Source organism: Momordica charantia (genome assembly GCF_013281855.1).
Source record: "Momordica charantia cultivar OHB3-1 chromosome 4 unlocalized genomic scaffold, Mcharantia_2.0 BLBB01000004.1, whole genome shotgun sequence".
Lineage (NCBI taxonomy): Eukaryota > Viridiplantae > Streptophyta > Magnoliopsida > Cucurbitales > Cucurbitaceae > Momordica > Momordica charantia.
Window position 1 is genome coordinate 10,024,021 of NW_028275162.1, and position 13,812 is coordinate 10,037,832.

General features: G+C 34.5%; 2 protein-coding genes across 3 annotated transcripts in view; one reads left to right on the forward strand and one right to left on the reverse strand.

The window, feature by feature from the left end:
• RBL10 (RHOMBOID-like protein 10) overlaps positions 1-4,181 on the forward strand; it is a 30,554-nt gene extending 26,373 nt beyond the window's left edge. Inside the window, exon 9 of the mRNA XM_022299323.2 lies at positions 3,388-4,181. Within this exon, the coding sequence (XP_022155015.1) occupies positions 3,388-3,531 (144 nt within the window). The 3' untranslated portion in view covers positions 3,532-4,181. The remainder of the gene's footprint in view (positions 1-3,387) is intronic.
• A 2,951-nt stretch (positions 4,182-7,132) lies between these two features.
• Positions 7,133-13,542, reverse strand: LOC111022156 (Methylthiotransferase). Of its 2 annotated transcripts, none has more exons than XM_088123212.1 (3): positions 13,131-13,542; positions 10,160-11,214; positions 7,133-7,839 (listed from the first exon to the last, which is right to left on the reverse strand). In XM_088123212.1, exons 1-3 carry the CDS (start codon positions 13,463-13,465, stop codon positions 7,334-7,336), a joined length of 1,896 nt encoding a protein of 631 aa, XP_087979338.1. In that variant the 5' UTR covers positions 13,466-13,542; the 3' UTR covers positions 7,133-7,333. The 2 variants fall into 2 exon arrangements, with proteins under 2 accessions (XP_087979338.1, XP_022155014.2); XM_022299322.2 differs by having other exon boundaries at positions 13,125-13,542.
• Positions 13,543-13,812: the final 270 nt, after the last annotated feature.

The following is a 13,812-nucleotide window of genomic DNA, read 5'->3' on the forward strand; positions in this document are numbered from 1 at the left end:
AACTCGCAAACCGAACTAGACTGATCGGTTCACATAAAATTTAACCCAACCCAAATCGAACATTTATCTAATCCAACCCAACCCTTACGGTGTGGGTTGGGTTGGTCGGGTTTTTCGGGTTGTCGGTTTTTTTTAATACCCCTATGTACTTCTTTATAAATGCAAACTTCTACCCTAGTGTGAATCCCTCCAAAATAGTGTGAATCCCTCCAAAATCTTTTCAATTTGCTTACATTTTGAGAACTAAAAACATTGGTTGCTGGAAGTTCAATTGAGACATCGTTTGATGGGCTGCTTCAACAATTTGCTTGCATCTCCTCTAACCATTGACGTACAAGCTTCTAGCTCTCAATAATGACTATTGACTTTCCTTCCATAGCAACCCGAGTACTAGATTTGTCCGAAAGCAATCAAAATTTCAAATAATAAAAATTGAAGTTTTTTTTTTAATATTTTATTTTTGCAAAACAAATTATGATCATGTGTGTGGGGAGAAAAGGAAATAAAAGTTTGAGGGGAAAAAAACAAATACGAGAGAGAAAAAAATTAAACTTCTAAATAAAAACCATAATCACATATAGGCAATCACAAAATAATTACATAAAGAATGTTCTGTGCTAAAGAATAAAGGTATTAAAAGAGAAAGGTCTCCAAGATGTCCACGATTCTTTCCTCACCCAGGAAAACTTAAAGGCACCTTTTATCAGCATTCTGATTATGATCAACTTGAGTGAGAAGTTTCACGTGTCTAGATGGGAGTCCTATACTCCACGAAGGTCGCCACTATTCATCCCGGATTTTAAACTTAATAGTAAAGCTCGTGTAGGAGGTTTTGTGTACGTGTGTCAAAATAGAAATAAAATAAGGCCACATATAGAAAATAACAAAAATAAATAAATAAATAAATTTGACCCGCTTAAAAGATGAAGTCCCCATTAGAGTTTCCAAACTGTCACTAAGAGGTTTGCGATCGACTTTCTTTTCTATTAGAGAAAAATGGAGTCGTCACCCGTCTTTATTTATAGGGTGTGATTGGTCACCCGAATGCATGGATATGTTGGTATGCACAAAAAGGTTTAGGTCCAGGGTCCTTTGTGTATAGAGAAGTATTAGCACCCCACGACACCTTGAATGATAATTTATTTATTTTTATATTATTTTCAAGAAAATAACCTTTAAAGAAAAATAATTTTATTTTTATTTTTAAATGTCTAATGCTTTATTGATCATTATTCTTGAGGCAAATAATGATCCTGAGTGATCTAAAGCCATTAAGAAAATTTAATTATTTGAATTTAATTTGGCCTCCCAAATTATATTCATATCTAAAGAATATTAGGAATCAATCTCTAGAATCCCTAATTCCCATGGAATTTTTTTTAGAAAAATATTAAAGAAAACAATTTGATTTGTTAAAAATGTTTTTTTTTTTATATCCATGAGTGTCAGGGCCAGCTTACGTGCACCTCGACTAATCTCACGGGACAACCATCTGACCATACAACATTGGGTGCCGAAAAAAAAGATTTGTTGTATATTAATTCCTATATTAAAAAAAAAGATTTGTTAAAAATGTCGTGCATGCTTTTTAAACAAAATCTTTTTTTAATATACCTTTTATAAATAAACCTTTCTTTTATTGCTTTAATACCTTTTTTTTTTTTTTACAGAAACAAAACTTTCCTTACAAAAAAAAATTACCAAAACCAAATGAATTTTTCATTAAAAGTTTTTTCATCCTATTTGGAAAGAAATATTATTAAATCCTCCCAATTGAAAAATTGGATCCCAATAATTCAATTTTTAATCTTTAAACTTAAAAAGATATTTATTTTTAAAAAGAGATGTTTTACGAAGAAGAAAAAAATAAACATTCCATTTATAATAGAAAGTATATGATAACAACAATTAATAAATATACACAATTTCCTTAAGGTAATATGTTAAAAACCAAACTTTGGCCTCCCAATCCTTACCCTCAAGAATCTAAGAACATCAGTCTTCTAAATATTTCGATGTTCCATTGTTGAAAAAATTCCTTTAAAAAATAAATGTATTAGTTTGTTTTTTTTTTAAAACTATCATTCAAAATAAATTTTTACTGACCTAATTATCTACACAAAAAAGATAAGAACATAACTAAATCAAACAAATAGAATAAAAATGGCATGACTAGATATAATCACCCCATGACAAAAATAAATCAACATAAAACATTATGCCTTAATCATATACACAAAAACCCAATATGTAAATATTTATTTCATTGTCATGCTTTAGAACAATCTTAACAATAAATGGGTAAAATAAATTCTACGTTTATTAGTAAGCCATAAAAAAACATAATAAGAAAATATGATTTAAACACACAAAAATTAGGAGGAAAAAAAAAACTGCAATATAAATTCAGACATGGTGAGATAGTGAAGCCTATTACTCAGTACACTAATCACATCAAATAGCAACTAGTTTCATTCTATATAATTCTTTGCATTAACTAGTGATCTATGGGTATGGACAATGAACAAAGGAGAGTAAATCCAAAGTTATTGATAAAATCAACAGAAAGAGGAAAATTTCCTTTTTCTCCCGGATGCAAGGAGAGAAAACAGAATCTAGAGATGTAGTTTTTCGGCTTACGATTTAGCAACTCAGGAAGGCGAATATGCTGCTAGAAGCCTTCTGCTTGCTCGCGAATTGTGGGTATGCTCCGAAGATATCAGTTGCAAGAAACGTCGAGGTTATGTGATGTGGAGGTGACTGGTCTGTTTGTGAAAATAACCATGTTTCTCTTCTCCTCCTTCTAAAACCCAACCATCTATTTGTAACAAATCAAGACCCATCTTTTTTAAGGAAAAAATTGGAACTATCAAACAAGATAGTAAAGAAAAAGATAAGAAAGGGAAATATGATATATTATTAATTAAAAAGTTTGATTTTGTTACAAATTTTGCCCAATCAAATTAAGAAAGTTTCCAAATAAGAAAAGATTTCGTTTTCTTTTTCATTTAAAAAGATTTAGTTATGTGAAAACAAGGAATCCAAATTTAATCAAAATATTATATTTTTTATTACTTTTTAGAAAACACAAAAGAAGAAACAAAAAAACGCTTGCCATAACAATTAAACAAAAGTTCTAAAAAGAAATCGACTAAACAATTAAACAAAAGTTCTAAAAAGAAATTGACTAAAAATCAAAACTAAAATAAAAAAAAGAACGATGAAATAGAATACTGAATAAATTTAGATGGATAGAATAATTGTTCAAATTAAGTGTTCCTTTTCTAAATTTAACTGATTCTGTGGAGCATGGAGACCAACTTTTTCTTCATTTAAGCATTTAAATTCCAAATGTGTAATGTGATTGTGGTGTTGATTTTGTTGCAGGTAGGAGGGTTTATAGGGGGGGCTGCAATATCATGGCTTCTTGGACCTGCCTGGAAACATGAATCTTCCTCTGCATTTGGTGGAACAGCCTTTTCAGACAAGGCTCCAATTTTTTACCTCATCAATTGGAGGAAAAGAACATAGCTGGTCATCCCAACACTTGAAAAAGGTATTGTATCTTTTAAAAAATTGCACTCAGTAACTCTATTTTCTTGAATATTAAGGGAATATTGCATAGGGTTATTATTAGGGGTGAGATAGAAATTTTGGAAAGTCGACCATATTGGTCGGTCGGGGACTCGGTTCGGTATCCATTCACCAGTGGGCTGGTCATTGGCTGGTTTTTTACGATTCAACACTGACCATCGATCGGTTAAAGGAGTTTAAGCTCTCTTTCCAACCTACTGTATGAAAAAAAATGTAATGCTATGAAAAATGAGATATGGCAGAGTGGGGAGAAGAGGGAGGTGAAAATGTAGAACGGTAAGGTTTTATTTATTTGTACTGCAACCAAACCACGAGTCCTTGGCTTCGATTATTCCCGATCGACTCATTGTATAACCCTGCTTGGCCAATTGCATCATACATAACAGGTTGGTAAATTTTTCTATGCTCGAACTGCAGTCAGGATGTCGACTCCTAACTTTCGCTACTAGTTGTTATAGTTGTACCTTCAAATTTTTAATTTGATCGATTAACTACTCGAGGTTATGACATTGTTCATATTAAATCCTACGTTTATAATTTTGTTAACGAAGAACAAAAACAAAACTAGCATTTGTCTTTTGCCTCTATGTATTATAATCGTGACTTGGAAATTTTAATTTGATAAATTGACTCTTTAGGCTTTCAACATTGTTGCAAAAAGTTGATCCTATACTATTAAGGTTCAGGGTTCAGAAACATTGTACGGTGTGTAGGTAGCATGTTACCTTTCACAGTTTCACTTGTATGTTCAGACACATTTGTTCTTGCATAGTAGTAGACTAGGGTAGGGATGCACAACCTAATTGACCCTATTGAAAAAATTGGAAGAAAAGAAAAAAATCAAACGAAACCAAATTTTCAGTTTAGTCGGTTTTCGGCTCTATTCGATTTTTAATATTTTGAAACATAAATGTTCTATTTGTTTTGGTTTGAGGTTCAAAAATCGAACATTAAATTGAACTGAATGGTTTCAACATCAGCTTTCATGTCTCCTATTAGATTGAATTTGGCACCACCATGCTGATGTTTCACCTTCGAGTTTTAAGACTACGAGTTTAACCCTCCTCTCTTCTACGTTCTCGTGTAATCGAAAAAATTCTCTCTGTTCTCGACTGAATTGGAAAAAAAAAAAAAAAAAAAAACCCTTCGATATTCATTCTTCCACTGAAACTAAGAAGACCAATCTTCATCTTATTTTCATAATTCTCTCTCCATGCTTGCTAGCTGTTCATGATGCTGTGGATAATGTAAATTTCGAGGGTACACAACTTCATATACATACCTGTTTTTTTTCTATTTATTTATTTTCTTATTTATAGGACAAACCTTTATCTTTTTAAAAGAATCTTTTAAGGTGTTCTATTAAGGTTCTTATAGATCTTTTATAGCCTAGTTTTAAATTAAAACTATTTGTATGGCTCAACCTAGTTTTAAATTAACTTCCCCGTCCTCACCCCGCCTCATAAACATCCCTAGTTTCTTTCCTCCTCAATTTGAAGAGAATATTTTGAAAACTTTTGTCCAAAAAATTTTTCAAATTTCGATTTGCCTAGTTTTATCAAAGTTATCTCTATTCATCTTTAGAACCATAAATTTTGGTCCAATAATAAATGGTCACGTCGTTATCTATTTTATTTAGGAATCAATTATATATTAACCTTAAATTAAAATTAAAGATAAATTGACAATTGAAACATGTCAATATCTTTCATTGGACCCCTTAATTTATTTTAATTGGTTTAATTGGGTTATATTAGAATTGGGTCTGGAATCAATTTGGTTCACCAACTTGGCCCAAAACTCAAATTACCATGAGACAAGTGGATTAATATTTAAATTTAAATAAATTTAAAGAATTGGACTGGGTTCAAAATTATCTAAATCCAAATGTTTTGAAATTAAATTGTGCTCGTAACCCAAATAGAGTCCAATCTATGGGTTGAGTCCAAAATCACTCCAGCCCACCAAACCTGTGAAAACTCCTATAGATAGAGGAGTCTCCATTTTGGAGAGTTTAGAATTTAAATCCAAAAACAAACATCTCAATCTTCACTAAAAACTAGAGATTGAATCCACTATACAAAATCTCGTGTGAACAATGGCTCTTAGTTTCAATATTGAAGATTTTACAAAGGAAATTTGTATTAGTCTGGACCTTATCTGTAATTGGTAGATTGTTAGAGTCATTTGATAATCATTTCGTTTTTTATTGTAAAAATTATGTTTGATTTCACACCATTTATTTGTATATTTTTTCACATCCTTAAAAGAATGTCAAGTAAAACAAGTTTTGAAAAATACTTTTTTTCAAAAATTAGCTTATATTTTTTGAAAATATTTATAAAAATAGATAAAAAAAAAACACTTCATTTTTAAAAACAAAAAACCTATTAACAAAATGGTTGTGGGGGCCTTTTAAGTATTGAAAATTTTGGATGTCTTGTTATATAAAACATAAAATTTTCAAATTTAAAATTTCTTAGTTTTCAATTGTTTTGAACGTTTTAAATTGGTTTTGTTGAGGAATATTTTGTAAATTTAGAGCACAGGATTCTGTTTTGTGTTTTAAAGTTTGTTATTATTATTATGTTTTAAGGTGTTTTAACCCAATTTTTAGATCTCTGACGCAAAATCCATATTTTTCTAATTATTTTATTTAGAAAATTGTTTTTGAATGGAGTAATTGGATATATGAGATTGTTTAGTATATAGATTGGTTTTTGGATCCTCATTTTAATATTGACTGTGAACATTGGTTATATTTTAGCTTTCAAGGAAGTAAAACATTGTTCGGAAGTAGTGATTATCTATAGCTTGTGGGATTTCTGATTGAGATAAGTAGATTGAATTACTTACCTCAATCAAAAATCTCATTCCTCTCATCGGTAACTACGAAGGAGAAAGCACGACGGTCGTGCAACGACAGCGTGATGAACGTAATGGGGACAGCGCTGCGATTGGTCAGTGGTGATGGCAGCCACGTTGGCTTGAGATGGGAGAGAGAGTAGGGGAGAGGAAGAGAGAATACGAAAAACGGTCAATTAACAATCAACTAGCGATCAAGACAAAAAATGTATATTTTTAAACTTTAAGAACCAAATAGATACTACTCCAACGACCAAAAGTATTCATTTTGAAACTTAAGAAACCAAATAAACACCTATTTCAGACACTAAAAATACATTTTTCTAAAAATATATATTTTTTCATTTTCAATTAGGAACAAACTTTCTTCTGAATCTACTTTATACATCTAGTATAGTCAAATCGCTCATCTACGTTACTTTATATATAGTTACGTCATCCCTCGTGTATAAATAATCAAATAAATAGTTACCAAAATATAGCTGTTAATACAATTTGAATTTGCACTGAACTTTGAAGGTGATAATAAATTATATTAAGAATAGAATAGCTGAGAATAAGATACTCTCAATGTGAATTGAACAAAAATTGGATTCTAAATCTCAATTTCATAGATCTATTTCCAGAATCCAAACACCCCCCCCCCCCAAACAAAACATCGACATCTCGGTAATATCTCCACCTCGCTCTCAAGCCAAAAGCTCAGCTCCTTTTCTCATTTCATAAATCATAAGCATCTGAAAAAATTTGAAGACTATTACCAAGATACAATTATATTTTTACACTTATAATAGTAAAGAGGAGAAATGATAATCTAAGTCAACCAGAAAATAAAGCACCAACATTTTAGTAATGATCTAAATTCATTTGAACTTCAGCTCACACAGGCTATTGATTCATCATCCCTACAGTTGTGAAACAAGCTCAGTTTTGTAATGGCAAGTGCCTCTCCGAACAATGACGCTCTTGTCGATTTTGATATACGGACTTCCACGAAGTCCCCAACTGCTGCTTTCCGTTGTCCATTGTGTTTGCCATCTCGATCTGGAACTGCTACATTAACAAATGAAACTCTATGACCTCGGTCACTCTTGCCAATCAGCTCTCTATCTGGGGCTCTCTTGTTCGGTCCTTCCACAAGCACCAACTGAACACTGCCAATTTGTGAATCATAGCATCGACCTGTACTGTTTCGAAAAGCTTCTATAAGTTCGGTAAGTCTTCTCTGCTTCACTTCCTCTGGAATGTCGTCGACATAGTTCCGATGGGCATGAGTTTTTTCCCTCATGCTATACGCGAACATGTAAGCCATATCATAACCAACCTCTTTAATCAAACTTAGAGTGTCTGCATGTTCCTCCTCTGTTTCTCCACAGAAACCTATAAATTGAAAATGAAGAACGATGGATCAAGAGAGTAATGTAATACCACTAAATGAACTGCATACAACGAAATGGGCTGAGAAATGGCAAGACGACATATCACTGTGATTAAAAGAGGAATGTACTTTTGATTCTATATTATACATGGCTAAAGACTACTTGAAAACCAATCTCTAATCTATATATATATATATAGAAAAAAACGAAAAAAAAGAAAGACAATTTAAGGGAAAGAAAAGTTCGATTTTAGACGCTAAGGGTTGCACATAACCAAGTAATCTTTGCAGTAAATAGAGCAGGCTACTTTGCTGAAAATTTAAATATGACATGGATCCAACTCAACAAGTTGTGTGAGGGTAGTCGGTAACTTCGACCGGTCTCTGACATGCCATTTCTCATACAAGAATTTGACAATGTTCTTCACCGGATCAGAAATAAGGATGTTCAAAATTCCTTGCTACACCCACCATTGAAATTATATACTAAATCAAAATGAAAGAGAGTGATATATGTTGTGCGTTATGTGAATAACATAGGGGAAATTATCAACCAAATCGAATGTCACCGAAGCATGGGGAATGGGTTACCTACTCTCAACAATCAAAGCAAACATTTTCATTCCGAATTAAGCCTCAATATCCGGCATTATAGAGATTTTTGTTTTAAGTTTTAACAAAGAGGATAACATAACATAAAAATTTAGGAATTTGGAGGTGGTTAAAAATTACATTTGGTCCTGTAGTTTCATTAAAGTAACGATTTAGTCCCTCAACTTTGACAAATAACGATTTAGTCCCCGTAATTTAAAATTGATTACGATTTAGTCTCTCCCGTTAAATATTAGTAGGTTAAAATCTAACAGAAAGTTGACATAGCTGCCAACTAGGATCGAGGTGTACTAATTAAAGTGCCATCTAATGGGTTGGTTCAATCTCGATTCTGTTCGGTTCAAATTTAAAATGGTCTTGGAGTTTTAAAAAGAAAAAAGAGAAAGAACGAAAAAATGCTTCACGACTCCGATCCACAGCAGGTGACTATTTCCCTTCACCGCATGCTTACCATTATTTCTCCCTTGGTCTGTAGTTGCTCCCACCTCCCCAAACTGCAGTAATGTCATAATTCAAGGCTTCACCATTCGGGTTCTCCCAACACCTGACAACGGAATTGGCCCAGGTTCAATTTCAAAGTGCTAGTCTTTTTTCTTTCTCATCAAAATTTCTCGATCCAATTTCATATTCCCTTCCCTCTTCATCATGCGCGAATTGAAGACTGCTTCATCTTCTCCGGTGAATGGTGATGACTTCATCACCGTCAAGAGCAGATGGGACAAATATGGGATCTGATTGGGAATGCCGTCTGAGCACGCCCTCACCCGCCAACTCCTCTGAGCACGCCCTCACCCACCAACTCCTGGAATTGCCCTCGGTAGCGAAATGTCCAGCAGAATCCACTACGTTGAGAGTCTAGAAACGTGACCGTGCGAAAAAATCACCAAATTTCAGATCCCTAACTGTCACCGCCATCAACACTCACCTGCATCTTCTTCTTTTAAGTCTAAATCATTCTAAATTGAACCGAACCGACTAAAGGTTGAATTGACTCGCCAAATAGCCTTTTAATTTGTACACATCAATCCTAGTTGGCAGCTATGTCAACTTTCTGTTAAATTTTATAATATTTAATGTTAAGGACTAAATCGTAACCATTTCAAAAGGTCGGGGACTAAATAGTTACTTTTCAAAGTTCAGGACTAAATCGTTACTTTAATGAAAATACAAGGACCAAATGTGTTTTTTAACCTATATTTTAAAAGTTATGAGATCAAAATAGAGAGACAGTCAATAGTAAAGGGATCAAAATTACAAATTAATCCAATATATAACAGAGAAGCAATCAAATATAGACAAATGTCTACCTCCAACAGCTCAATTCTAGAACAATTAGTATACAAGTACTATGACACAATGAAGAGAGATTGAATGAAAGAACGACCATTGTCTGGTTAACTGACTAACAAATAAGCTAGTATTTCAGATGAAATTTTGATGGTTTTCCTACAATTTGCAATCTGATTGCTGATGCAAATATTTCACTATAGCTAGAATGGATAAGGAGAAAAACAATATATCACATACAAAGAAGTTCTATATCCAAGATCATGCAATCACCATGGTGATAAAATAAATCTCCTGCATCATTGGTTAGAAAATCGCAATTCTGAGGAAATATCTTCTAGAACTAACTACTTGATGGTATACCAACATTTCATATGCAAAAAATATGTGATTCAAAATATCTAAGTTCAGAAGGCCACTTACCACATATGAAGTCACTAGTTATTCCCACATCTGGAATGATTGATCGAATCTTGTGCACAAGTTCCAAGTAGACCTCTCGGGTATATCCTCTACGCATCCATTCAAGAACTATGCTATTGCCGCTTTGAGCAGGTAAATGGATGCACTTGCAAATGTTATGTCTATCTCGCATTAAATAAAGAAACTCATCGGGAAAGTCTTTGGGGTGTGGAGATGTGTATCTAAACCTCATCTCAGGAAATTCTGTGGAAAGGCGATCTAAGAGATCGGAGAAACGCAAACCCATTTTCTTTACCTTCGCTATGCTAGAAAATCCATCACTGAGTTTCCAATTAGTTCCTGGTTCCACGTCTGTATTACCAGTGGTATCATTGTAGCTGTTAACATTCTGACCAAGAAGAGTTACCTCTTTCACCCCTTCTCTATAAAGTTCTCTGACCTCACACACAATTGATTCCACAGGACGTGACCGCTCTCTACCCCTGGTGAAAGGAACAATGCAGAACGAGCACATATTGTTACAACCTCTCATCACGGATACAAATGCAGTGACTGAATTTTTGGATATTCGTACTGGACTTATATCGGCATAAGTTTCTTCAAGGGAAAGAAGTGTGTTTATTCCCTTTTGACCATAATCTACTTCATCCAATAATCGTGGCAGGTCTCTGTAAGCATCAGGTCCACAAACCACATCAACCATCTTGTCCGCATCTAGTATCTTATCTTTCAACCTCTCAGCCATGCACCCCAATACAACTACTTTTGGGGGGTGCCGCGACTGCGACCTTCCAATAGCAACATTGCTTTTCCAATGTCTCTTTAGAAACCAAAAGTAATTAAGTCTCTGCCACACCTTCTGTTCGGCATTGTCCCTGATAGCACAAGTGTTGATAAAAATGATCTCTGCAGTCTCAGGAATGTCAACAGTTTCGCTGTATCCAGAATTTTTCATGATCGATAGAACAACCTCCATATCATTTATATTCATTTGACACCCATAAGTTTCGTGATAAATACGACCTTTCAAAGGCACTTCTGAAGCTGGTAAGGATCTGGTGAAGGATAAGAAGAAAAGAAACATTCAGATTTGGCACGTAATTATCTATACTGTACTACTTAAGATGAAAAAGTTTAGTCAAACATATTACATATTATATCTCTTTCTCTCTCTTTCTTTTCCTTTCTTTTTTTTTCCTCTCCCTGGGGGAGTGGGGAAGTACGCACATTCACTATGAAAGATACTGACAGTAGAGAAAATCAAGGGCCGCCCACGGTTGTGAAAGCCAAAACAGATTGGAAAAAGTACTCGCAAGAGGCATTGATTATAAAGGGAGAGTAGATACCGAAGTCCCTAGCTAGAGACCCCAATTTAAGGGTGTAACATGTAAGCTCTAAGACCTCCAAAATAAATACACACTTTAATTTTCGTCAGATATTCTCTCGTTCCTTTCCAGCAAATTCGTACATAAAACATTCATATGATTAAGCCAAAGGATCCACCCTTCAGTACAAAAACGTGGCCAATTGGAATTTGGAACATCATACATGGTCTTTGAAGCTTTTGAGGAGCACACCAAGAGATTCTAAAATTGCTGAAAATATACCATTTGCCAGAGCAAGAGAAATAAGAAAAGAGGAAAAGATGGCCAAAGTTTTTCCCCAATCTTCCGTCATCAACACACCAATTAGGAGTCTTTTTCTTTTTCTTTTGAATAAAAATAAGAGGAGATAAGAAAGCAACCAACACCTAACTCTATCACAATGATTGATGCTTTGAAAAGCTATAGTCCAAAGAAAGAATTGTACTTTCTTTGAGATGGTTCCTATCCCTATAGTCTTGGCCAACTCCTGAGGAATGTTAGTGCTAGTGCTACTACTAGAGAGGTGAAGAGATAATGAGTTCGCACCATGGAGAGGAGGCAATCATTTGTTTCTATATATCTTGGCCCTTGGGAGGTGTCTTTAATCATAACACTTTTCAAGTCTTGACCAAAGAAAAGGGTCTAGAATAGGATCAACAAAGAAGCACATTGTCTATCCTAGAACCTCCAAGAATCTAAAATAGTATAGGAATTTGGATTCAAGTTTGGTCACACACCCTTCAAAACTGACTACATACGACAACCACATGATTCTAAGATATTTTACATAAAATATACTTGAACTAGTGACCTGAAAGAAAGCAGGTATATGACTTTCCCTTGATCACCAAGCTTATACATGATAACTAAGTTGGCAAATGCAGACTCAGAATGCTCCTTTCAATATTCTAATGCTACCTTCTCTGCCACATAGTGCTTCAGGGTAGGTACACACTTTAATCCTTAGAAAAAAGATAAAAACCAATTTCCCTTTGTTGCACTGTTGATGGGCAAGACCTCTTGATTCAGAACTACTTCCGAGGAGAAAGTGCCATGGACTCTGATCATTCTTCCCACAAGAAATAGAGCATTAAAAAATAATAATAAATAAAAAGGTTAACTGCAAAATTGATCTCAATCTTAAATGAAGCAAACGCAGATTCTTCCTACACACTACAAATGAAGAACGAAAGGAAGACCTTTAAAGAGTATTTGATTACTAGCTCCAAGCATTTGCAAAAGAGAGCAATTAAATTGGAAAACAACAATTCACGCTAGAATCATACTGAGTGTACTAGGAATAAGTCCTTTTAACCCCTAAATTTGTACATCAATTTCATATGAAAGTTGTGCCGTGACAACCTTCCCCGCCCTCGGATATAAATAATGATTCAACACTTCAATTATACTTGATTGGCATCTCAGAATTTCAAATTTCTTCATCTAACAACATAAAGCTTTCGACCCAAAATTTCCAGCCCTTCCAATTACGTCATACACAGGAGGAAAAGAAAAATCACTTCACAGTTTCAAATGGAAAACAGGATAAACAAATAGAATAAAATGGGAGTGAAGATTCGTGAGGAAGCTTATAGTCTTACTCAGACCCTTTTTGCCGCGGAACCCAAGATTGGTCAGACGAAATGGAGGGCCTCAATTCCTCAGATTTAGGCGCAGCTGTGGCTGCAACAAACCCGCCACGGAAGCTACGAGTTGTCCGGTAAAAAGACCCATAAAGCGAAATCGCAGTGGCGGGAGAAGCAACAAATTTGGGTGCAGAAGCTGAGAAATAGGGCCTGAAGGAGGAAGATTTGTAGAAGGCATAGCCATATTTGAAGAGAAGGGAAGCGGAAGTGGAAGTGGAAGTGGAAGTGGAAGTGGGTTTGAAGAATATGGCTGTGGAGGAGGAGAGAGGAGGGGCTCTGAGAACGTGAAAGCCCATACGAGAGACTGTGGAGTGCCAAAAGACGGATGGATGGGGAGCGGGGTTCGCTTAATCAATCATCCTTTTCCATCGTTCATGTTCATTCTATAGTTTTAGCCCCCAAAATAAAATTTGGGTTTTTTCTTGTGAGTAGCAAAGTTGCAAAGATAGTCAGCTTTTTGGCACTTTTCTTTTTAATGTCGTAAAAAAGACTAATTATTTTAAACTAATTTTTAAAATGTTGTAGTTTTAATTCGGGCGAAATGAGGTCGTTTGTTGAAAAGACGACATGCTACACCACCTGATGTGATCATGATGGCCTTCAAGTTCCAAGACTCAATCTACTTCAACCAAGAAGAAGAACT

Coding starts and splice junctions, on each gene's coding strand:
- LOC111022156 (XM_022299322.2), bottom strand. CDS start 13,465: ATGGGCTTTCACGTTCTCAGAGCCCCTCCTCTCTCCTCCTCCACAGCC. Junction 11,215..13,124: donor CCGCGGCAAAAAGGGTCTGA/GTAAGACTATAA, acceptor ATCCTTCACCAG/ATCCTTACCAGCTTCAGAAG. Junction 7,840..10,159: donor AACTAGTGACTTCATATGTG/GTAAGTGGCCTT, acceptor TTCAATTTATAG/GTTTCTGTGGAGAAACAGAG.